The following is a 26,054-nucleotide window of genomic DNA, read 5'->3' as shown; positions in this document are numbered from 1 at the left end:
ACCAGAAACAAAGGTTACAGGGATGTTATAGTTAGGAAATTGAACTAAAAATAAAACTTAAAAATTCACAACAAAAAAACAAAGGTTAGATGGACGTTATAGGTATGTTCAGATTTTACACACACAAAACCATAGAAATTCAGCAGTTATAGTTATACTTATCTCAGGAAACTATAACTTGTGCGCCGAACTTAAAGTAATATTCAATTATCACATGTTAATCCAACTGCGGGGGTGGGCCGCAGCCCCTGGCCAATCCCCCAAAGGCAACCACCCTGGGATGCAGCCCCCCTCCCCAGGCCGATTTAGGTCTCAAGGACCACATCCCCCAAAGCAAGCCAGTTTTTTTAAGGGAGTCAGTACATGGCCCCCTCTCCCAAGTTTGTTTTTTGACCTGGGGACCCCATCCACCAGGGCCAACTGCTGTATTTGTAGGGGAGGGGGACACACAGCCCCTCTCCCAGGCAACTCATTACACAACTAAATCAGATAAATTAGACTCCTATTTAAAACAAAGAAATTACACCAGCACCAATCTGTTTCCAAAAATACCCTCCAAGAGTAAGCCAACCCAGCCTCTGCATTCCTTCAAACAAATATCACAAAGTGATTTTATGGATCTGGTCCACCCCTAACCCCCCCCACCACCATCACACAACTACAGACCCATTACAAAAGGACCTTTCCTCGGCAAACTGATAGAAAGAGCAGCTTTCGTACAGATGTCAGAATTCATTAAGGATAACTCCATACTTTCAGACTACCAAACTGGATCCCACCCAGGAAGAGGCACAGAATCTGCCCTCATCACTATTTAGGATGACCGTAAAAACACAGTAGACCACAGTGGAGTTGCCGTACTAATTGTTTTGGACCTCTCAGCTGCCTTTGACACAGTTAACCATAACACCCTAATACAAAGACTCTACAAAGCTGGCATAGAGGGGACTGCTCTCAACTGGATCACATCCTACCTTTAAAACAGAACAAATGTCATCCATACTCCCCCTTTCTCAGCCAAATCATACTTCACAAAAGCAGGGATCCCTCAAGGCCCAATCATCTCACCCATGCTTTTCAACATCTATATGAAGTCATTACCTGCAATGATCAGTACATTTCAGCTCACATGCGACAACTATGCCTATGACACACAAATACTCCTTAAACTGGAAAGCCTCAAAAACATTGGAAACTCACATATTTTCAGTTGCCTCAGAGCTGTTGATCAGTGGAATATATCTAGCCATCTCAAACTGAATGCTTCCAAAATGGAAATACTCACATGTGGTGATTGGAAATATGGTGACCCACTGTGAGTCAGGCCTTACGAACTGGGGCCACCTCTTAAAGTATCTAAGGAATTAAGAAACCTTGGAATTACCATGGACTCCTGATTAACAGTGAATGCCCAAGTGGAAAATTAGCAAGATCAAGCTTCATTGCCATGAAAACTCTGTGACGCATCTTCCCCCACCTGGGATTTCCACACAAGGTCCAGGCTGCTATCTCTCTTGTGTTGTCTAAACTGGATTATGCCAATAGCCTCTACCACAGATCATCCCTATGTACTATGAAAAGACTACACCCGATTCAGAACTCTGCTGCCAGACTACTCCTACATGTAAAGCTACAAGCCCACAACTCCCCTGCCTTGGTTACCGGTTGCCTGAAGAACCACTTTCAAGCTGATTTGTATCACCCACTAAGCAATACATGGAACAGGACCACTTTTCATCAGGAATAAAATCACCAAATACATTCAAAAAAGGAACCTTTGCTCAAGATTGGCACCTCGCCTCAAAACCCCACCATACAAGAAAAAGACAATAGGTGGCACATCTTTCTCTGTTCAGGCGGCCATACTGTGGAATTCATTACTCCTAAATATAAGATCCACAGATAACTATCTTATCTTCAGAAGACAACTCAAGAGTTGGCTCTTTCCTACATAACCACCATGCTCAAACAGCAATATATAGCATATTCCTGTGTATGTAAAAATGCATAATTAAAATGTACAAGCGAAAATAAACACTCTCCAATGCACCACTCCGTCTCACTCTATACCTCTCTCAATCCATCCTTTATCTCCACTCTCTGACTCATCCCAAACCTCATTCTACTATAGTCATCTCCAAAATGACCCTTCCTAGACTCTTTCCTCCTCTATCCCTCCTGGCTCATCCCAAACCTTAGATTACTACTTCGAGCTCCAAAGCAACCCTACTAAATTCTCCCTCATGTATTTCTCCTTTGACTCATCCCAAAACTCAGTTTACTACTATGATCTCCCAAACAACTCTTTCTAAATTCTCCCTCATGTATCTCTCCTTTGACTCATCCCAAACCTCATTTTACTACTATGATCTCCCTAATCTCTTCCTACAGACTCTTCCCTCCCTCCTCAATCTTTTCTTTTACTCATCGCAAACCTCATTTTACTACTATGCTCTCCAAATTAACACGTTCTAGATTCTTCCCTCTTCTGTCCCTCCATTATTCTATTGAATCCAACTAAAAGACTCACATGTCCACCACTCAAATTACCTAATATTTCCCTACAGTAATACTATAGTCATATTACTCTTTACTAATCCACCACTAATCCTTTTGGATTTCGGAGGAGCGTGCTACTCGCCAAAAAGCGTTCCAATGCCTTGTCAGGGGTAGTAAGTGCTATATAAATACAAATACAATATATAATGATAGTGGGTGGGAAAAACTGTGTGTCCTTTTGGTCTGAATGAATACCAAGATTAAATCTTGCTTTTTGGGATGCCATTTTAAGATGAGGTTCTCTTTTCTGTGTATATCTATGGCGGTAGTTTTTATAGGAACTGTCTAAGTGACCACCTAACAGTAATTACGATTTGTTTAACTTTGGTTGAGTAAAGGTTGGTTTAAAAATATGGATCCTTTTGGTTCAATCAGGATTAATGGATCCATGTGCAAAGTCAAGCTTGCTGAAACTTCCCTGTTCAGAGAAGGTGTAAGACATTGATTTAAGAAAAGTAGTAGCCTAAGAATATGGGTGAACATTGTAAAAAAGTGTTCTTGGCAACACTTAGCTACAGTTTTTCTTAAAACTATTCTGTCATTTTTTAGTTTTCTTATAAGTAACACAATAAGGCAACTCAACAAACAACTGCATTGGTAGTAGTTTCATACAAAAAGTACTGTGTTTAATCATCTTATTTGCCCAAGGCATATATGCAAAATATAGTCCCTCCCTCATAGCCCAAACAACTAGATCAACCAGAGTAATAATCTTTAGCACTCTTAACTTCAGAGGTGGTCGTAGTTTTATATGTACAAATACTCTAAAGTGCTGCAACTAGCTCGATGCTAAGGGTAAAATAGGAGGTGATCCTTCCAACTGTGAAAGACTCAGAGAGTCCTCAGTTTAAGGTGACTCTCAAGGTAGGTGCCTGGTAACAACTTTGCAGTGTGTCCATAGATAGGAGTGTATTCTCTTGTCAAGTTATTACTGATGAGAACAATCTCTGAATTTTTCCCACTTATCGTGCTCAACCATGAACCCTCTTCATCCTTGATTGAGGTTCAGGTGTGTTAGACAAGTAAAAGGGTTAATCTGCTAGTTAAGCCATTCAATCTATGAAACACAAAGTTTAGAATTTACTTGTTTGGCACGGCCAAATCTGCTGCCTCCGATTAACAGACTGCTAAAAATGACAACTAATGGAGACTTTCAGTAGCATCCATATCTAGGTACCAACTGTTAATGGAGAACTGCCTTTTGTTTTTTAGGTCTTCATGTTGGATACTCAGTGCCCACCGAAGACTCCCAATAACAAGGAAGGATTTGAACATGCTCAATCATGTGTGCTTATTATTGAGCTGCCACCAGATGAAAAGCCCAATGGGCACACGCAGAAAAGGTATACCTTATGTGCTGAATCACACCTGCGTGCTGCAGTCCTGCTTTGCATTGTGTAGTGACAGCTTAGACTAGGCAATAAACTTTCTGCCTATGCATTGATAAAGTGTACCAGGTGTAGCTCCTGAATATCTAGTCTAGAATATCGTAAGACACTAATATAGTGGACAAAATATCAAAAGGTGAGTCTGTATAGAGTTTCTATACCTAATACCACATATGTGTATCTTAATGATCTATATGGATTGTACGACTCAACCATGCATGGGTTGCATGCCTTTACCACATGTCCATTTCCACGCAGTGCCTTCACCGCGCACTGCCTTTACCACGCAAGCGTGGTAATGACTCACATGGTAAAGCCAATGCATGGTACAGTCCTTGTGTGTTAATGGATGCGTGGTAATGGTATTGCGTGATAAGGACCGCCATGTAAAGGTTGTTTCCCATCTATATGTATCTTCAATGTACATAGATGTGGAGTTAAGAATAGTAAATATTTTCTTCTTTCTGTTCTCTTTCGATATTTTGTCCCTCAATATTTTGGCCTCGATATAAGTGTGCCACAATATTCTTGTGCTCCATATTCAAGAGTACAATTGTGTTCCAGGACACGCTACCTCAGAAGTGTCCAGATCACATTTTGTAGAGCTTGTGGCCTTTCATTCAAGAAACCACAGGACACAAATGGGGCTTCAATATTGACAGTTGCGAAAAGCTCATCTAAGTAATAGAACAGAGACTCAAGGATAGCAAAGATGTTGGGTTACAGAAACTTTCTTGTGAACAGCAAAATATTTAAAGTGTTTTTGATAGGAGAGTTATATAATGTATAATTTAAAAGCTAAACACACTTCACTTTTGTGCTGAGCCTTCTTGTATCTTGGGCAGATAAACAAATTTGAGCCTAAAGCGATTCACAATGAAATCTGCTCTTCTCTTTAGCTGTCCACAGAGCAAACATGGGATAAAAAATACCAAAATCAGATGTTCAGTCGAAGGAGGAAAAGGGGGGCATCTTGCTTCAACACAGACAATCACAGATGTTCAGGCATCCTGCACTTTCCAAGGAAGGTGTGGAATGTCCAAAGTGATTCTGATTCGCTGCCAACAGTCAGTCAGACTGGTCCTAACACATCCACCTATTGTGATGAGTTGAAAAGGTTCTAACACATCAAAGTATTTGTCCATGCTTTCAGACTATTCTGGTTGACTGTTTATGGATTGATAATTTGACAGCAATATCTGGACCACTGTCCAGTTGCTACCTCCAGGTCACCGTGTTTTCTTTGGCCCATTTATGCAGAAGCAGATCCTGTGAAAATGGTGGATTTGCGACGAGATTCACTTCTACATAGTTTGGACTAAAACATGTAATAATTTCACTATCCCCTACCAGTGACTATCTCCTTACAATGCGAAAGTGTATGACACAGCAGCATGGGCTAGGACACGTTGTGATCACCCTTGATACCAAATATCTGCCAACGCAGGTCATTCTCAGTCCCTGCACCCTGGCAAACAGCATCTAGGCTTGGTTGCTTGTTTGACCTAAACATCTCTGACAAAGTGTACTTTCTAGCCCCGTTCCAGCCAATAACTGCTGCAGTGCACCATGCAACAAAATAGTCTACACACTCGGCAGACCTTCAAGAAAAAAAATTACTTGCTTCATCATAAGTCTTAGTCCACCAAGACCACAACAGCCATCCATATTTCCATGACCTATCGAGCCCACGATGAGACACTACCTGACTGACAAAGACAGTAGGAGTGGCAGTTGCACACTATGAATGTGCTCCTAATGCAAGAAAACATACTTATTTTACCAGAATTATATATACCAGGGTGTTGCGGTACATGCATTAGTAATGCCACTGTTCTGAGGTTCTGTGGCAGTCATGCACACCAAATGTAGCAAAATAAGTGGTACATAGGCTGAAAGGCTGGAGTAAAAGCCCTAGTATTTAACCAACTCTAATTCTCGGTTGCAATGAATGTATAAAAAGCTTTTTCATGTAATTGTAACACTGTGTATTGCCAATAACACACATTATTATCTTAAAACGGAGTCTAAACACTCTTATGAATGTGACTCATGTCAGTTCTTTTATATAGTGCTTGAAAATTGGTATTAGCTTGTCCAGAGGCATTCGCATCTTTGGCAATGAAGGGAAGAGAAGGGAGGCAGGGATGTTATGTGATTTGACCTCTATCACACCATTTAGCTAAATGCGAACTCTGGTCTATTGCTTACAAAGACAACAATGTATGTCAGTCACATGCAAGTCGGTAGTATTGTAATACAAGGAAGATCACTAGATCAAAACGGTGCCTTTGTCTGCTTTTCGACAAAAGACTTCCTTTATGAGGTGAGTGTTTCTTCTAAGATTCTACTATTAATTATTTTTGAGCTACTATCACATTAGCCTGAGAAACCACCCAAAAACCTGGTTTATTTGATATACTTTGCCAATCTGTGCACGCTTCGCACATGTTTTAGTGTACCTTGCAATTATACACACAGAGATAAATAAGTAAGAAGTATACTGTTGCAAATTATAGAGATCAAACCCAAAACAAAACATAAAATCACAATGCTGGAAGTAATCTCCAACAAACACTAAAAACAAAAACCTCCTTCGCAGCAGCTCTAAATAACCTTGTTTCATTTATTGAGTAGCACTTATGTTTTAGGTGTGTACACCCTTTTCAACTTTGTCAGTCACGTCTTGGCTAAGCTCAGTGGAGAATTTAGCTCTCATCTCATCTAATAATGTTGGCTGGTAGGGTGTATCCTTCCTCCTCACCTTGTGTGCTTGCATTGAACTGCATGAGGGCCTGCTTTCCAACCATAGCCTTTTCTGTCTGCTCCTCATAGCTGCCCCTCATGTGATTTGCGCTAATGTTACCTGTGTTACATTAAACACAGACCTATTGGCTTTACCAATGCTTTTTATTCCTATAAATTCTCCTCTGACATGGACTCCTCCTGTTTGCTTTAATCATGCTAAGCGGTAAAAAGAGAATGCAAAAGTACTTAACAATTAATCACTGTGGCCTGCAAGAAAGAAATGTCAGAGATGCACACTATTTTCATTGGTGCGCTGTGTCGGGCATTAGCTCAACATGACTGATAACAGTGGGGGTGAATTATTGTCAAATTAATCCTAAATGATCTTGCAAGTCTAGCTGAGCCATTTGATGTAAGGTTGGCTGTGACCCTCATCTGTAACTTAAATGACATTTTAATCTTAGGGCTGACCTTAAATTGATACTTACTTGAAATGTCTTTTTTATATATTTTAATCTTGAGTTGCAAAAATCTCGCGGTAATAAAACTGGGAAAGAAAAACATAAGTGAGAACAAAACGGGAAGCGACATATAAATATAAAGGTTAAAGGACAGATTTAAGATATAACAAAGAGAATGGTTCATAATACAGGAAAATTAGAAATAGTAAGCGAAAGAGGAACAGAGACCTCTCTTTTAACTAAAAAATAAACATAAAAAAGTAATTTACAAAAATGACAAAATAGTTACTATTATTAAAGCCTTAAAAAAAGAACATTTGGGGGGAAAGTACGCAGTGGTGTTCCACCATACAACATAACAAGCATTGGCCAAGTCAAAAGGTCTCAGGTTGACCTTTCCTTTGCAAATGGTTCTAGTCATGATGCACAGCATCCCCGATGCTGGGGAGCATGACTTTTAAAAAGAACAATAAAACCTATGATGCAACCGGCTGTGTCATTTTGTAGGAACATGCAGGCTTGCGTGCACTTACAAGATTACGCAAGTGCTTTTCTACTTTTTGGTTGCCAATCCAAGTTGTATCAGTAAAGAAAAACATGTAGAACAATTGGGGAGAATCAACACAGAGGTTAGGGGGTGTTTGGAATCATGAATGACTGCAGAAGCAAAAGGAGGAAAGGGGGGCAAAGCAACACAGTCGACGTGGGTCTGTGGAAAAGCAACACGGATGGGGCAGGTGGGGGCAAGGGAACGGATGGGGCAGGTGGGGTCAAGGGAACAGACGGCTTAGGTGAGGGGAAGGATCAAGAAGGGCGTAGGTGTGGGAAGGAAACAGAGAGAGAGGAACACGGGGGAGAAACAAATGACCAGAGAGAGCTCAGCATGGAGCTAGGGAGAAGCAAAAGTGTTGAAAAGCAGAGTGGGTTGATAATCACACAAGTGCATCACAGAGGACGGTGGGGGGTGACGCATCAGACAAACATGAGCGAGCATTGCAAAGAGGGGGAAGTACACAAGGGAGGCTTCTGGAAAACACAAACACTGTGCTAGAGTGCTTAAAAAAGTAAAAAATAGCACCAGAAAAGTGAGCAGTGGAAGGACATAAGTAATACGTCCACTCTCCAGGGGTGAAACAAGCACAAGAAGAGGAAGGAAAGCCCCCCCATACTAATGAATAGGAAGTAAGCAAATGAGAGTGACATTGAAGCCATCCTCTGGCAAGCAATGGGTGGGCTCTGAACCCACTGTTAGCTAACAGTAGTCTCACAACAGACAGTGCACACACTGTATAGTAGGCAAGACCTAAAAACTGAAAAGCAAGATCCACTTCAGATTTTGCTAAATGTATGAAAAAAAGACCTTTAAAATAGGAGCCTAAGATTATCATTTACAGATGAATTGCCTGTCATCAATCCCAGCCACGAGAATAACAAATGTAGGAGATATTAATAGCCAATGACACCAGTGAAAAGACAATGCGCTGTCATGGATTTCTTATATGTTTGCTATCCAAGATCTTGCAAACTTTCCCTATCTCTTGCATGTTGACATTGTAACCACAGTACAAACCTTGACTAATTCTGCCACAACGGTTTCTGTTTTCTTCTGCCCTTTCAATAACGCTGCACTTTTACACAGGAAGCTGGGGTAAGGGCTCTCTATTTTGCATGTAGTATGGTTTGTACATTGTTCCCCCAAAATGGTAATACCTCCATATCTGTGAATGTGATAGGGTAGCTGTGTACAGTGGAATAGGCACAGTCCACACCCCTTCCATTAAAAAATATTTCAGACTTTGCCTTGGCAGTGAGAAATGTGAGGCCAGGTAAGGCACTGCACATTATGTAATGCACAACACTTTCCCTACGTCCCTTGCAGGTCTTATCATCTTCAGTTCCTTCCTTTCTACTGCAAAGCAAGAATTGTTTGACATGCCGGACTTATAACTGTCATGTTTTTTCAGAGCATAGATTTTTACTCTGTACATGTCTTGAGTCAACATTCTCCCCAGTCTGCTTTGAACAGCACCGCACAGCTTGTGTTAAAAGTACTTTTTTTTCTTTGGCAGTCTTTGGTTTGATCACTTCAGGAGGCATGATAGCAAAAGCCTACCAACTCCAACCTCCTTTGAGAAGAACAGAATCAGTCCCTATGAGCTCAGAACAGATATACCTCTACAAACGCTCATGTTGGCAGGCATTTCTTATCAACTGAAGGCAGCTCCTTGCTCTATGGTCCCCAATTCCTCTCTCCCTGCCTCAACCCCAGACTCACTGTGTTACCACATCAGGTGGGGAGCAACAGGCAACCTACCCAGAACACCAGTCCTATGGGGGCCCTCAGGTTCCTCACAGACAGCCTGCCGTAATGACCGTTGCCCCATGTTTGCAAGCAGGCTCCCTGATTGCAGGTCGCCGCATAATTTGGGCTGTCTCTGGCTCTGCGGAAGGAGCCAGGGCACCATCTTGAATCTTCCCTCTGCAGCAGAGGGGAAAAGGTCACCTTTCAATTTTTCAGGGTTGGAAATAGTGGTCTGATGCCTAGTACTGGGCCATTCCTTGTCCTGCTCCTTCATCAGCTCTAGGGCTCTCGACTCCACTTATCTCTTGCCCCAGGCTACCAATCCGATCCCCAGAGTGAGAGCCATACCGGAGTGCCATGGAAAGCTGTCTGCCTTGGAGCAGGTCTGTCCCCTTCCCCCCACTGCGATACATTATCGTCTACAGAATAATCCAACAACTTTTTAATTCAAGTGAACATATAAAAAAGGGTCATAGTAAACAAAAAACAAATGTCACTCCTCATTCCATCCTTCTCAAGGTCTTCTCTTTTTTGTTGGCCCACCCTCTCCTTCACTTTCCACATCTTATTTTCCAAATCCTAGGTTGTTCACTTTCTTTCTTATCTTTTTATTCTTTTAGTGTACATTATCTTTGTTTTACTATTTTATTTCTATCACCTGTTTTTTATTGTATATGGTGTGAAAGCCCTTTTAGTAAGAACTTTCCTGATAAAGAATATGACAGACTTGCACACATTGTAGTTATTTTCCTTTAATTGGTTTATTAAATGATTCTAAAATATTGCCATCTGAGAGGGTAATCTATATAGTGGAAATAAATTGATTGAGAGTAGAAACCGTGATTCAAATCGATCAGTGTTTGATTTAAGTAGTCCCTTGTTTAGGACATAGATGTCACTTTGTTTTTGCCACACAATATTGACTCATTTTCCAGGTGGACTCAGGCAGGTTCTCTAACCAGTAAAACCTGATTAAAAATTGATCCACCTGTGGACTGATTGAAAATGCATGCCCAGAAAAAATGTAATTACTTAAAGTACTTTGTCCTTCTGACATTATGCTATTCAGAGTCTTAAATGTAGTGTGCACAATATCTATCCATATTGATCCTCATCCCTGAGATTTCCATTAAAAAGGTGTATAATGATTAATTGAACAAACTTTTTTTTCGAGATATTTCTAACTCAATTTAATCTAAACAAAAACATCAGATGATTATTGCTGGATTTCACAGACAGAATACATAATTTGACCATGCTGAAACCTGCATGATTTCAACAGCTTAACAATGATGTTAAACATGTTCCTAAGTGTGTTGTTAACTATAAAGTTCATAGGTTTATTCACACTTACATATTGTTTCTTTCTTAAAGCATCCCTTTTAGGACCATTGTAGTCAGTCTGCTGTCCCACCAAGTGCTTCTTCAGAATTTGTACGATGTCCTGTTGGAAGAGTTTGTCAAAGGGCCCACGCAAACCGATGAGAAAACATCTACCGTGTCAGAAGCAAGACCTGCTGGTTTCCTCAGATACATATCAATGCAGAATCTTGCTGTCATCTTTGATCTACTTCTAGACTCATACCGGACTGCCCGAGAGTTTGATACTCGACCTGGCCTAAAGTGCCTTCTAATGAAGGTTTCTGGCATTGGTGGGGCTGCCAACCTCTACCGCCAATCTGCAATGAGCTTCAACATTTATTTCCAGGCTCTAATATGTGCTCTCCTCACCAATCAGGAGCACATCACAGGTGAGCAAGTCAAGAAGATACTCTTTGAGGATGAAGAGCACAGTACAGATTCTTCCCAGCAGTGCTCTTCAGAGGATGAAGATATTTTTGAAGAAACTGCTCAGGTGAGTCCACCTAGAGGGAAAGAGAAAAGGCAGTGGAGAACCAGAATACCATCTCTAAGTGTTCAGCCTGTCAGCAATGCAGATTGGGCGTGGCTGGTTAAGAGGCTTCATAAACTGATCATGGAGCTGTGTAATAATTATATACAAATGCATCTCGACTTGGAGAGCAGCGCCGAAGAACCCCCCATTTTTCGAGGTGATCCATTTTTCATCCTGCCATCTTTCCAGTCAGAATCCTCCACCCCATCCACCGGAGGGTTATCTGGAAAGAATACCCCATCAGAAGATGACAGAATTCAATACAAGGACCACTTTACAGAAAATATGACCCCTCCGGGGGTCATAGGAGGGGTAATGCCACCAAGCCATAAACTGGAGGCCAAGGAGCAAGGCAAGAAGAAAGAATGGTGGGAGAGTGCTGGCAATAAGATCTACACAATAGCCACTGACAAAACCATATCGAAGCTCATGACTGAGTACAAGAAACGAAAGCAGCAGCATAACTTGACTACGTTTGTTAAAGATTCCAAAGTAGATAAGAAGGGAGACGTGTTGTGCGCAAGAGGCCAGGATTCACCCATGCCTCAGCGACCTCAGCATCTGGGTGACCAAAGTCAAATGAGGCACTCCTTCAGCGCAGGTCCAGAAATATTGCGACAAGGCAAGAGGTCTCGTTCGGGTTCAACAGTCAGCACTATGAACATTTCTGTACGGGATGCGGAGGCGCAGATAATGGTATGGCATATTCTTAAATATTGGTATGGAAGAACAAGTGTGGCTTTATGTCTAAAAAGATATAACATGATAAGCTGTTGTTTTAAATATAATTCCTGGGGTAAAGCTCAAATGTTGAGCAAGTCAAGAAGCCCTTTAAGGATCTACACCAACTCCCACATCACCTTGCTGAAAGCAAATTTAAACATGTACAAAAACATTCTAAGACCCTTTTATAAACCTGAGTCCATCCAGAAATCCTTAATGCTATCTCATCCAGTGGCTACACATACAGTGTATTAGGTGACTTTAATGACTTTCTAAATATTAGTGCGGGGTGTTGGTTCCAGTTTTGGATCCAAAATACTTATAATTATCTATTTTTCTGTAGAGTAAGGTAAAGGTTGTACTCCAAGGAGATAGGGTATATCACAGCAGGAGAAGAGTGGTTCTGAAAGACTCTCCTAACTCATCCATAATAGCATTGTCGTATGTAACAATAATTATTTAGTAATAGTTAAAGGAATAGCAGCATATTCTGGAAGTGTATTGCATGGAATGTCTTAGGGATTAGTACTGTAGTTGATGTTATGTAAAATATGCAAATATCCAGTAAAGAACATCTTTGTTTTAAAATTTGCTGATGACACAAAATTGATGAACGAGGCTAAGTTACTGCAAAATAACACACCAAGAGAAGCTAGATAACTGGACCTTTGCAAATAATATGAGCTTTAAATCAAACAATCTAGTTATGCACATTGGTCTGACCAATTAAAACAAGCTATGTTTCGTAAAGTTTCCAAGAAGCTCTTGTACTACAGACTAGAGCCTTAATTGCCTCTGCAAAGGGCAAAAGACTTATGCAGCATCCAGAGGTTTTATTCAGTGACATTTGTGATGCAATAAGACTTGAGATTATACAAAAAAGAAGCAGTGCAGAGTTCCGCTTCAGAGACAGAACAATTGGTGAATTTATTGCTCTGAGCATAAAGAGTAGTATGCTGAGCATCAGGGTAGTAATATTTAATGCTAAAAACAACTCAATACCAGCAGGATGTAGTGACTTCAAATTTCTACTTGGGTAGTTCTCAAAGAGAGGTCTACAACTACTCCACCAAACAATTAAACCTTTTATATAATACACAGCTATATTGAAAAAAAAATCTTTGATCGTGGTTTTATCAGTGAACGACAGGGGAAAAATGAATGGCTAGTAATCAAGAGGAGGCAATGTATCAGTCTCTGTGTATAACATCCCTGCCATTACTGCAAATAAACAAAAGGTGTAAGCGAAATGATTTCCGAGGGAAAGTAGTATTGATTTTTTCATATTACATCTATAGCAGTGGAGCCAGGATAGTCAAATTCCATTTTTTCATTAAAGGACGCTGAATCCTCACCCACAAAAGTGCTAACTTGGCTCTCACCCTGGATGAGATATTTTTCCATGGGAGGCCCTTTAATAGGAACTCTTGTCAAGAGACTTCTGAGGTGGTTAGTCTCTTGTTTTATATGCCCTTCTCCAGTGTCATTACCATAGATTTTCCAGTTTTGAGGGAATGATTGGGCACCTATGTAACTATAATAACATAGTGGTAGACCTAATATTAAATGTTATGTTGGTCTAATTTCAGCAACATTAAAACTTAGTGGCAGGCATGGGGTGGAATCATTTGCTTTTATCCTTCAGCTGGCTGGGATGCTGCAATCATTATTTAAAGCTAGCAGGGTTGGTGGCTTTCTTTAGGACCAAAGTCTTGGCAGACCTTTAAGCAAATATGTGTTATTAAAGAAGTGGTTTGAGGTGGTATGTGAGAATGTGTGGGTGAATAAGGAGAAAAAGTAAAATTAAAATAGATTAAAAACAGTGGAATTGATCTGGTTTTTGGGTTGATCCTGCATTTGCAGCAAATGAGGACTACTAATTGTTTATCAATAATGACTCGTAGTGTTCCATCCCAAAAATGCACATTAACACTGAACTTCTATCATTAATTCAATATGTCTTAAAAACATTTATAAAAAAAACACTTCTGAGCTTGTGTCTTATCTCTTCATAATTAAAAAGAAAACACTGTCTCAGCACCCATTGTAAACATATCATGCAGTTGGTGAATAAGAGGCCATGTGAAATATATAATGAACATTATCCCAGTGGAGTGGGAAACAATACTCACTCAACTATTTAGGTGGACTTAAAACAGACAGGTTCTTGTTAGGGATGGGTCTCTCAGCCACAGTTATGATGAATGTATTAGCTAGAGTTAAGATAATGAATGATCTGCCGAGGCATCTGTATCTCTTTCAGGCACTCCTTTTTTCAATTCTCAGAAATGAAATTACAATACTGCAGAGGTAGACTGAGATCTTTCTGTGGCAAGGGGTGGCAAATGTTTTTTTTTAATTTTATTTTAGCAATTTTATATAGCCCGGATGTGGCCCGAAGGCATCAGAGCACTTTACAACACAGAGGATACAGAGTTACAGTGGGTTACATTAATAGTAGTTAAACTCAGATGTTTGAATCAGTGTATGTATACAGGAGTTACCACAAGAGACAGTTACAACAATAGTACAGAGGACATGAACAGTTGAATGAAGGCAGTCAGGGCTCAGTGGAGAAAGTAAATAAGTCTGTTTGAGGGTAAATTAAGCAAGGTGTCTCTCAAATAGGAGGAGCTTGAGGTTCTTTTTGAAGGTTGCTAGGCAGGTGGTTAGATGGAGTGAGGAAGGCAGAGAGTTCCAGATTCTAGTGGCGTTACCAGAGACTGGTTCATGTATTGTTCTCGTCTGAAAGTGGGCCGTTCCAGGAGCAGGGATTGGACATTTCTGGAACCCCTATTTGTTCTGGAGATTTTCAGTTTCTTGTTTAGATAGAAGAGTGAGGGGGAGCTCTGTGGGTAATGCAAGCGATTTTGAATTGGGCCTGCACGTCAATGGGGAGCCATTGGAGGGTTAACAGGGCAGGGGAAATGTGGTAATATTTCTTGAGACCTAGGATGAAGTGTGCTGCAGCATGTAGTGTTGCTCTCAGTGGGCCTATGCGAACTTTGGGAATGGCTGAGATAAGGGCATTTCCATAGTCTAGTCTAGAGAGAACGAGAGACTGCACCACTGTTTTGAGGTCTTGTTCCAGAATCAATTGTTTGATGCCCCCAACACTGCCTAAGTTGGTGGTGTGTGCTGGTGGCCATGGCTGCTGTGTGTTTGTGAAGATTAAGACGATTATGAAGGGGGATACTAATTGATCTGTTACTCTTGACAATGGTAGGGCAGCCTTCAAATGTAGGAAAGTTGGCAATCCATTTTTGTACTGGCATTTTTGCTTCTGGAGCTGAGATTAAAAGAAATTCTGTTTTATTTGAGTTGAGTTTTAAATGCTGGTTGGACATCCAGTTTTGAATCTTTAATAGTATGTTTGAAAGCAGGGCAACATCCTCCAGGGATGAGATTTTCAAGTATATATGGGTATCGTTGGTGTATAGGTGGAAGAGAATCCTAGAGTTTCTGAGAATCAAACATTGTGCTCCTAGTTAAAGGTTGAAGAGGGTTGGGGAGAGGATTGAACTTTGAGGGATACCTTGGTGAACGCTGACTGGTTTCGAGAACAAGTTGTCCATTTTCACAATTTGGGAACGGTTGGATAGGTAAGAGGAGAACCAGTTGACAACAGTGCCTCCAAATCCCATGCGTAGTTCAAGAATACAAAGGAGGTCATGATTATTGACAGTGTTGAATGCAGCGGATACATACAGGAGGACCAGGAGGCAGGAGTTCCCAGAGTCAAGGATTCTAAGGGAGTCATCGACTATTTGGAGGATTGCTGTTTCTATACTGTGACCCTGGCAGAAACCGGATTGGAGAGTGTCTAGGAGGTTGGTACTTTGGATGTGTGAGGCCATATGGGACGCTACACAACTTTCGATGACTTTGCCTAAAAATGGGAGTGTGGAGACCAGGCAATAGTTGTTCAGGTGCTCTGGATTAAGAGGTTGTTTTTTAAGAGTCGAGTGATTCGACCCATTTTCAGTCGGCAGGGAAGATGCCCTGTTTGAGAGAGGAATTGATCATGGTGATCCATATGAGGAGTAGGTGTCTGGCAAGAGATTTGCTGACAGAGCCTGGAATAGCATCCCAATTATGGTTTGAGGGTTTTACTTTGGAGATAGTTCATTGTAGGTCCTGCTCGGAGATTGGAGAGAAATAACCATGATTGTAGTGCGTTGCATTGTAGAGACTCAACCATTTCAAGAGAGTTGTTGATGGGAAGCGAAATATGGATGTCTCTAACTTTTTTACCAAAGAAATCCACGATCCTTTGCAATGGTCCATTGCAACGGGCCAGGGATGGCCTAGGAGCTGAAGTAATAGAGGGGTTAGTAGACTGTGCAATAACCTCGAACGGGTGCTTCGGTCTATTTGCAGAATTCATGAGGGCTCTTATATGGGAGAATTTGGCTCTGAGGATTTGGTGTTTGTATTGTTTTCTTGCTTTGCGAAGCTTAGTCAGACTGAGGAAAGGTGGTGCTTTTCTCCAATCTTTCTCATATTTTCTGATAAGCTTTTGTCCTTCATAAAGCTCTTTCAAGAAACAGGGTTTGGTGTGGATAAATGTTGTCAAGCTGAGGTGTTAACACAATTAGGGTGGGTTACAATGGCCATGGCTTCTGTGTCAAGGTTGTATGTGTCTCTAAACCCAATTTTCTCTTTCTTGGGTTGCCTATATGTTTTGGTGTAAGAGCCAGTTAGAGAGAACAGGATCTGCATGTGATCAGACCAGTCGATTAGGATGAGTCATATGTCTTTAGGTAGGTAGAATTGGAGATTGTCAAATCCAGAATGGCACATTTGTGGTGTGTAGGTTTATGGCAGTGTTGTTGGAGATCTTTGGCATTGTGAAAGGAGGTAAAAGAACCAAATAACTGTTACCCACATCTCTCCAGTGGATGTTGAAGTCACCAAAGAAGATATTGTTGTCAGAGCTGGTAAGTTGAGAGGTTAAGAAATCCATACATTCCTCAGTGAAGGTGTTGTTTTGACTCAATGGGTGGTAAATCATATTCAGTCTGAGGTTGGAGGCAGTGGATGTGGACAGCTCCACCAGCAAGCTTTCGAAAGACTGTAAGTGAGATGTTGGGAGGGTTCAGCATCTCAGAGATTTTGGTGATGAGTGTGAGAGCACCACTGTGTCCATCTTCCCAGTTGCAGTGCAAAATTAAGTAATTAGGAAGAAGAAGAAGATCTAGAGCATGGTTAGATGAGACATTGAGCCACGTTTCCAAGAGGAACAGGATGTCAAAAATATGGGTAAGGATAGAGTCTGATAACTCTAGACAGTGTTTGACTGCAGATCGACAATTGTGTAGCATGCAGTTCCGGGAAAAGCTGTTGTCTTTCTGACTTGGCTGATCAGGGAGAGTAGTTGGGATATGTATCAAGTTAAGAGGGGATGAGTGTGCACTGGGATCGGTGTGGGCTTTAATGCGGTCAGAGATGATGGTGCAAATCTGGCAACCCCCAGCTGAAAGATGGGAGGAGGTTGTGGAACACTTTAGGAGATGGAGTAGGTCTGAGTTGTCAAGGGGTGGTTATGTCGGTTTGGGTCTGGGTAGGCGTATGTCTCTCAGTATGCTGGCAAGGTTTGGGGGAGGGTCTGCAGGGGGTGATGAGGATAGGAAGACAGAGAGTCGCTAAGCTGGAGTAGAGCCAATGTGAAGATGTCCACTCTTCAGAAGAGGTGTGAAAACGAGAAAAAGAGCTTGCTGAACAGAGGCCAGTTATGTTCAGTAATTGTGGGAAGATTGGGGTGGACTGTCAGGAACGGACTCTGAGGGGTTGAGGTGCAAGATGGGGGAGGTGCTGGCTGTTGGCATCTATTGTTAGGAGATGTTGGGCCAGGAGGCAAAAAAGGAAGGGAGGGAGAGACATAAGGTCTGACTGCGGGGATGAAAAAAGAGTGGCAAGGGCCGCCAGAGTGGGAGATAATGGTTTGAGGAATGGTGCGGAGATGGTTTGTGGGAGGAAAGTTCAAGGTCTGGAATTGGCAGTGAGCTATGGGTTGTAGGGGACGTATCAGATTGTAGGAGAGTTAGGGGTTTGAGAAGTTGTCTGGGTGGACCGGAAGGGGAGAGTGAGTGAGGGGTGTTATAGGTGGATGGAGAGAGGCATCATGGAGGATGGTAAAAGGGCCTAAGGGTGAGATAAATTAAGTTGATTGTGTCTAGGATTGTGTTGTTGGCTTGGAACATGATCTTCCCATTGTTTTAAATGTATATAGAAAGGTTGCCCGAGAGACCAAAGGGGGAGCAGCATTTGAGTTTGTGTTCAAAGTCAATGTTAGAGAGATAATGGGAGAAAACTGTGAAAGGATCTGAGCCATAGGTCAGTGTTGTGTGTGAAGATAAGGAGGTCAGTTTTGAGGGAGCCTTTGCATTGGCAGTGCTGTTGGTCCGCTAAGAGAATTTCCAGGAAGTCTCTCAAGGTCCTGTGTTTCAAGTTTTTCATAGCGTGTTTGGAAAGATTTTGGGGGTATTTGATCTTGAAAGGATTTGCACCGGATTTGGAAAGGGCACTGAGGTGTTGGGGGGTTGGTGGCAACTGGTCAAGGACATGTTGGGGGCTGATGTCAGTTGGGAAGTTATAGATGTTGACCTAAGCAAACTTTGCTAGGTTAAAGGTGGTTATTACAAGGTTGTATGTGGAGCAGCTGCTTGGAAAGCATCTGGGTTGGTTCACCTGGAGAGCCAGCAAATTCTTCTTACCTTGCCAAGACAGGAGGAGAACTATTGATAGTTTCCAATAATTGGTTGATGGTGTCTTCTTCCTTGGGGGGCAGGTAGGAGTCAAACTTAGGATCTTCATCACTCATAGGCTGTTGTGCAGGAGAGGTGTGCTCTTTTTAATTATTTTCCATCCGTGCACTTGATGGTGCCAGTCCAGGTTTTCATTCTGTGATAAGAGTAGTAGTAGATGTTGAGGCAGGTGGTTAACACAGGGCCTGGAACCAAACCTCTGTTGTCCGAAAGAGGCAGCCGAGGAGGTGGGTATGCATTGTGGAGAGGCCAGACTGCTCAATGGAAGTGAGATGAGAACAAGATTCAGGTGGAGAATTTTTCCTGGTGAGGGTGTCCAAGAGAATCATGATGGCATTGAGACCTAAGAGCAGCCAGGCTTGTACGGAGCTCTGGAGATATTTTCAGGCTCCCCACATGAGCCTCCGACAATTGTGGACTCCTAGAGAAAAATATAAAAAGGCTTACATGGACCATGCAGTGGTAGGCAGGACGATGTGGGTGTTGAGCGGAAAGATGCATAAAAACACATGTGTCAGTGCCATTACACACAGTGTTGCTTACTTGGATCTTTATAGCTTAAAGAATTATGCTGAGTACACAACCATCACCAGTCACACCAATCTGATAAAAGCTGAAATTCCCTCGAACTGAGGTATTTTCAAAGAAGGAAATGGAACAATACAGCACTATACGACACATGTCTTCTAGGGGAGAGTGTGGATGTATCAGCCAATGCAAGCAAGAGTTTAATCTGACAAAGGCAGACAGTCAATGCTTAATTAGAACACAGGGTATTGTAACAAGCCAACAAAGAGGCAATGACAAAATTACCAGTCTTTGAGACACTTGTGTGTATTTATAAACAATTAAATGAAGATGAAACATGATAAATGGAGATACTGGACATCCTGAGAGCAAGGAGGTTAGCGAGGATGAAAGGTATACACTTTGGGAGTACATAATAAGACACTATAAAGAACAATGCTACAAACGTCTGTTTTACTGGTACCAACACTGCAACGATTACAGCTGATTTACCTAGGGGTGGCAGAACATGCTAGACATGTGGATCAGTTGACAGCTATGTCGCCAATACACAATGGACGTCTCAAACAAATACACACTTTCTAGAAAGAGGTGCTAAACCATATTAAAGAGATAATAAGCTACCCTATTGCTGAACAGAGAGGGTGATATTAGGTCTCAGAAAACCAAAAGATGTAGCAATACCAATCCAAGAGAATCATTGTGGGTCACTTGTTGATGATGACAAAGCAATTCATGAATACGTAGGTCAGTTCTCAAAATACAAATAGTTTCGTTAAGAGTCGGTGGACAAGTTGCAACCACACCTACCAGATTTATTTTGTACGTTCTTTTTAAGGAATCGCAAATTGTGACTCTTTTTTGCCGCAAATTATGATTCCTCAAATGGAATCTTTGAACATGAGGGCATTGGAGTTTATAACGAGCCACGACTGAGAGCTCCAGAGCTGGGGCTGAAGGCAGTGCGAGTTGCTCACAGTGCATCAGTGAGTCAAAAAAGTGTTCGCAATACATGGTCACCCAATCCTTGGCCGATGTGCAGATGTTCATGTTTTCCATTTGCAATGGTGAATCTGCGCAAATAAGGTGTGAAGGAGTTGCACAGTTGCCAAAATATTAACAAGATGAAAGTGAAAGAAAAATCATTGCTTACAGGCAAGTGGACGCGGTGTGTGTTCAGGGGTAGTGAATAGAATAAGATAGGAGGAATTACTTTGGGAGAGAGTGAAAAAAGGGTGCTGAATAGGAAAGGGAAGAGGTGCAAGGTATGCAGATGGAGAAGATGAGGGGAGAGAGAAAGGGCATATATGTTTAATGTAGAGTGAGCTTAACAGGGATGATTGAGACACTAGGAAGACCACTACCCTTTCCAGTAGGGGGTAAAGCAGGCCCCTTCAGCAGCGCAGGAGGCCACCCAACCCTCTGAGGGGCCCTCAATCCTTCAAGGGGTTCACATTCAGCCCAAGTTCAATGAATATCAGTGAGATATGTGAGACTCCCCCTCATCACATTCTGTAGGAAGGCCCCATTATTTTGTATGCCACTGCCTTCTAGAAGCCCCAGTAAGGTGTCATCCATAGTCTCAGAATTTCAGAATTGAAACATTTTCAATATTAATTATTTGTGACAAAATCATTTTTGTTACACATTGATCTTCAACATCTAACAACCACCCACAAAGCCAATAGTCCTGGCTGGTTTTAGATTTATATCAGTTGTTGTGTTACATATTTAGATGCAATATAAGAAAGCTCAGAGAGGAACCGAAGTACAGGTCGGATAGCATACTATGGGAATCACAGAAATGTGGTTTACATGCTTAAGCCACACTCTTAGTGATATATGCCACACCCCTTCAGGAGACCCCCCCCCCCACTACTTTCATCCCACTTAAAGCCTTGCACTGATTCGTATTACTATAATTTAAGTGTAAAGGATAGATAGAAGAGTATATGCTTTCATTGGGTGAGAACTGGTCTATTTTTATATGCAAGCATGGGTGGAGCCTGATGTTAGTTTTCATATATTTTTTGTTTTACTTTTCAACTATGCATGAGCTTGCAGTTACATTCTCACTCCCTGTTTATATTTTTTCAGGCCTGGACCAACATGATCCTCACTGTCCTCAACCAGATTCAGATGTTGCCAGACCCAACTTTCTCTGCCCTCCAGCCAGCCGTGTTCCCATGCGTCAGCCAGCTGACCTGCCATGTGACTGACATCCGCGTGCGTCAGGCTGTGAGGGAGTGGCTAGGCAGAGTGGGCCGAATCTATGAAATCATGGTGTAGAAGGTGGAGATGTATGGAATATTCTGAAGACACCATTCCAGGGCCACAGTCGACACTGCCAGATTAGTGTGTCCTCTTTCTCTGGAGAAGACCATGAGTAAAGTCGAGTCTTTGGAGTTTGTGAATTCCAAAATTGCACGATACTGAGAAAAAGGATGACAAGTTACCCCTGTCATTTTGGGCTAGTGTGGATTATTCTGTATGCCAAACAAATGTATTTCCTTATGTAGTCCTTGCTTTCAAAAGAAAATGAAGGATATAGGGAACAGGCAGCCAAGAAGGCCACACGGTTTCTAGTTGCTACTAAACAAGAGTGACAGACAACCCTCTCTTTGTATGTACTATGTACCTTGTGCTCTTGCTATATGTGTATATATGTGCTATATTGTAAGAGCTGTCCCTAGCTCTCATGTCAGTTGAAATCTACAGCCTATTGCTAATTGATAATTGCGGGGTAGCACGCATTCTGCTTTTGGGGGGGTAACCTTTTCTGTGCAAAAGATAAATAGACAAAAGGGATGTGCCTCACTGTTGGTTGAGGTCTCTCTGAGAAGTGTGATTGGTTGACTAATTGGTTAATTGTAATACACACACTCCAGACTAAGGCCCTCATTCTGACCCTGGCGGTCTTTGACCGCCAGGGCGGAGGACCGCGGGAGCACCGCCGACAAGCCGGCGGTGCTTCAATGGGGATTCCGACCGCGGCGGTAAAGCCGCGGTCGGACCGGCACCACTGGCGGGGTCCCGCCAGTGTACCGCGGCCCCATTGAATCCTCCGCGGCGGCGCAGCTTGCTGCACCGCCGCGGGGATTCTGACCCCCCCTACCGCCATCCAGATCCCGGCGGTCGGACCGCCGAGATCCGGATGGCGGTAGGGGGGGTCGCGGGGCCCCTGGGGGCCCCTGCAGTGCCCATGCCACTGGCATGGGCATTGCAGGGGCCCCCGTAAGAGGGCCCCTACATGTATTTCACTGTCTGCTGCGCAGACAGTGAAATACGCGACGGGTGCAACTGCACCCGTCGCACAGCTTCCACTCCGCCGGCTCGATTCCGAGCCGGCTTCATCGTGGAGGCCTCTTTCCCGCTGGGCTGGCTGGCGGTCTGAACGAGACCGCCCGCCAGCCCAGCGGGAAAGTCAGAATTACCGCCGCGGTCTTTCGACCGCGGAACGGTAACCTGACGGCGGGACTTTGGCGGGCGGCCTCCGCCGCCCGCCAAGGTCAGAATGAGGGCCTAAATCTCCTTTATGTGCAAGTGCAGGTAGTCAATTTTGAAAAAGTGACACCAAATGTGCTGGTCAATGGACAGTTCTCAAGAGTTTCTGTAATTTTCTGGAGCGTCTGCTAATGATCAGTGTCTGAGAGCTGACTCTTTTTTCTTTAATGGTGTGAGAGCCCTAGACATTAAACATACCCTTAAGAATCTCAATCAGATACTTGTGCCCCATGGCATGTATTTTTAGAAATAATGCATATCACTGAGTCCTCATAGCCACTTTATGTGGTATTGGTGGTTACTGTCCCATTGTGTTGGCAAAAACAGTTTACAAGTGAGTTCTGTGAGTTGGACTGATGTAATATCATGAATAGGAGAGGTGCGTGGATATGGTCAGCTTTTAGCTATCTAGAGCCTCTCATGGATGTGTTCTCACAATTATCAAAACACCTCACATTAATTAACGAAAATTGTTTTTATTAAGTACTTCCTCGAACAGACACCTGTAGGCATTTTTTAGTTTGACTGAAACTTCATACTGTATATTACGCCTTCTTTACCCTGGTACCTTCAGTGTCCAATTTCTAAACAAATAGAATGTTTTCCAGGGCTGTGATTGTAATCTCACCAGTGTGGGGCTTCTCTTACATTTAGACCTCAGAAGATGGTGGTCATTCTGGTTTATGAAAATTAACTTCACTGAGGTTTCGATGTGCAGAGGGGAGGGGGAAAAATGAAATTCCATATACAGTATGTGTCGAAATGGATATGATGCATATGCAAAGTCTAAGGGTATTCATACCATTTAAAGGGTGGTAGCTGCAAATCCAAGGAGGAAGGAATATTGTCTTGCCTCACTCTTCACTTCTCGCTTCAAGAGGACGCCTGAAAGATAGGCTTATTTCAAGATGCCTTGGTTATCTAGGCAGTGAAAGGGTGGATGAATATAGCTCCTCTGAAACCTTCTACTCTAGCCATGTGGTATCTAAAACTGGTCATTAATTATCTTCTGTTTCCCTTTTTTAAACCTGTGCCTGAACTTGTTTTAGTGTAATGCTGTTTTTGTGGCTATTAATTCTGCCAGTTGGGTTATTGAATTGAATGTTCTTTGTACTCATCAGCTGGTTGCTGTTTTTCACCAGCAACAAGTAACTGCAACAAGACCTGCCCTTTTGTTTATATCCAAGATGGCTTCTGAGTGCCGTCTGATAGAGACGATGTAGCGTCCCCACTTCCCCCTCTACCTTCTTCCAAAATATTGAAACAGTTCTGTTAGACCATAAGGGGAATCATCGCCTTTTTCTAAAAAATATGTCATCCAGGTGGATTGTTTCGTACACCAGTTTGAGAACTTTAATCAGTAAAGCAAACTCCTCCGGAGGTTTTCACAATACATTCAAAACATCTGGTTTAGTTGCTACCTCGGCATTGCTCCGGGGGTTCTCTTCATCTGGGACTGTTGTCAAGTTGGCTTATCGTTTACAAACATGACTACTCGAATTCTAGGAGGGTGATATAATTTGAGATGTGTCTATTTAGCGTTTTCAGTTGTGTTCCTTTTTTTAGCCTACCTCAAGCTCTTCTTCTCTTCCGCAAGGGAAATGTAAAAAAACTGAAAATTTAAGTGAAGGTTGACTTGTCTAAAGCCCGGTTGCTTACCTTCTGTGACTTTTTTCGGGTAGCTTCTATACCTTCATTGCGTAAAATAAGAATTTATTTGCAGTTTTGAGGTTTTCTAGTTTCTGTGGCTCCTGCAGCCATTATAGGTCACAAATGGCCTTTGACAGCAGGCAGGGGAGGGGGTGTTGTTTGGAAGATTCTGCCTTCTCTGTGTACTGACGCTAATTCCTGGAGGTGCTACCATTGTTGTTTTAAGCCTAGGCACACAACTGCACTTACAAAAATGTTCCAGATCCATTCTTGTACCAGAAACACTTTTCGAAAGATCAGAAAACCGTTAACCAAAGTAACTTTTACTTTCACTGTGATCGTGTATCTTAAGCCAGGCTACAGTATGAAAAAGCCAGTAATTATATATTTAAATTATATACAGTGGAAATATTTAATTATTTATCTTTCAGATGTAAAGTGATCACAAAGTATTCTGCCAATGAAAAACATAAGTGTTTAAAAAATGGAGCAGATGCAATCAATGGTTCGATTTGAAACTAAAAAATTATGTGAACATATAGCAAACACAAAATACTAACAGTGAGTGAAGTCAATATGGGTGAGTAAAGGGTGTGCATCGATGGTCGACGAGACCAAGGGCCTTTCCAGATTTTCAAAAAAACTACATTTTCATTTACATCCAAAACATCTAAATCGAAAACATTTAACTAATCAGTGACTACCATTAAAAAAAAAAATACGTCGGGCTTTGTGATGGCACTCATGACCCTACAACCTGCGAGATGGGGATAGCTAGGGATCTAGTGGTGAAACAGTGTACACCTGTTCACACTTTGTAATTTAAGATCTCAGCATAGTGATTCTATTTCATTAGGAACTTGTAACGCATACTTACGGCTAACAGGAGGATTGCACAATTTAGTGGTACTAGTAATACTCTAACGTATTTTCCGTTTGGCCTTTCAAGCTCTTTTGTAGCTTTTGCCCTTTTCATACTAGTGCCTTGTGTTCTAGCATCAACCTTGTACCTGCTTTTACACATCCTTGGAGCACCTTGTGATCTTCCTGAGGCCAGAACAAGCAGATGACATAGCCCTATCTGGTGGGGTTCTCTAGCAGGCCAGCAGGTGTCGCCAAAGGTGTAAACTCCTCCCCCTCGACCTCCTTTCTCACCTGGACTTATCAGCCTGGTTTTTAGTGTGTGTGGGGGGTCTCAGTTGAGGTATAAACTTGAGTTTTTCTTTTTTAACGCACCCTTTATTAACATTTTGTATGGCCTCTGTGTAAAAGAGCATGGCATCTCAGAAACAAAGAAACCCCACATCCTACAGGTTGTCCTTAAAAAGCACGTAAGCTCACATTGTTCACAGTGAAAATGATATAGGCGCATTGCCCCAAGTCAATGAAGTTATAACTCAGATAAACTCAAATCAGATGCCATACGTTGTGAGTCCTCCAAGTGAGCTCACGCTTCCGAATGTCCAAAGATGTCTTGGGGGCTTCAGCCTGTGCCCCACTTCCTTCAGCGCAGAGGCGTAAAGGAGGTCT

General features: G+C 42.2%; 1 protein-coding gene across 3 annotated transcripts in view; it reads left to right on the top strand.

The window, feature by feature from the left end:
• Positions 1-21,792, top strand: part of ARFGEF3 (ARFGEF family member 3) — a 402,727-nt gene extending 380,935 nt beyond the window's left edge. For all 3 annotated transcript variants that reach the window (XM_069234334.1, XM_069234333.1, XM_069234332.1), the window contains 3 exons: positions 3,772-3,902; positions 10,833-12,048; positions 21,468-21,792. In XM_069234334.1, the coding sequence (XP_069090435.1) occupies positions 3,772-3,902; positions 10,833-12,048; positions 21,468-21,659 (1,539 nt within the window). In that variant the 3' untranslated portion in view covers positions 21,660-21,792. The remainder of the gene's footprint in view (positions 1-3,771; positions 3,903-10,832; positions 12,049-21,467) is intronic.
• The last annotated feature ends 4,262 nt before the right edge of the window (positions 21,793-26,054 follow it).

The sequence above is a fragment of the Pleurodeles waltl genome, chromosome 5 (assembly GCF_031143425.1).
Source record: "Pleurodeles waltl isolate 20211129_DDA chromosome 5, aPleWal1.hap1.20221129, whole genome shotgun sequence".
Lineage (NCBI taxonomy): Eukaryota > Metazoa > Chordata > Amphibia > Caudata > Salamandridae > Pleurodeles > Pleurodeles waltl.
The sequence above is the reverse complement of the archived record's forward strand: the minus strand, read 5'-3'. Positions and strand labels throughout refer to the sequence as shown.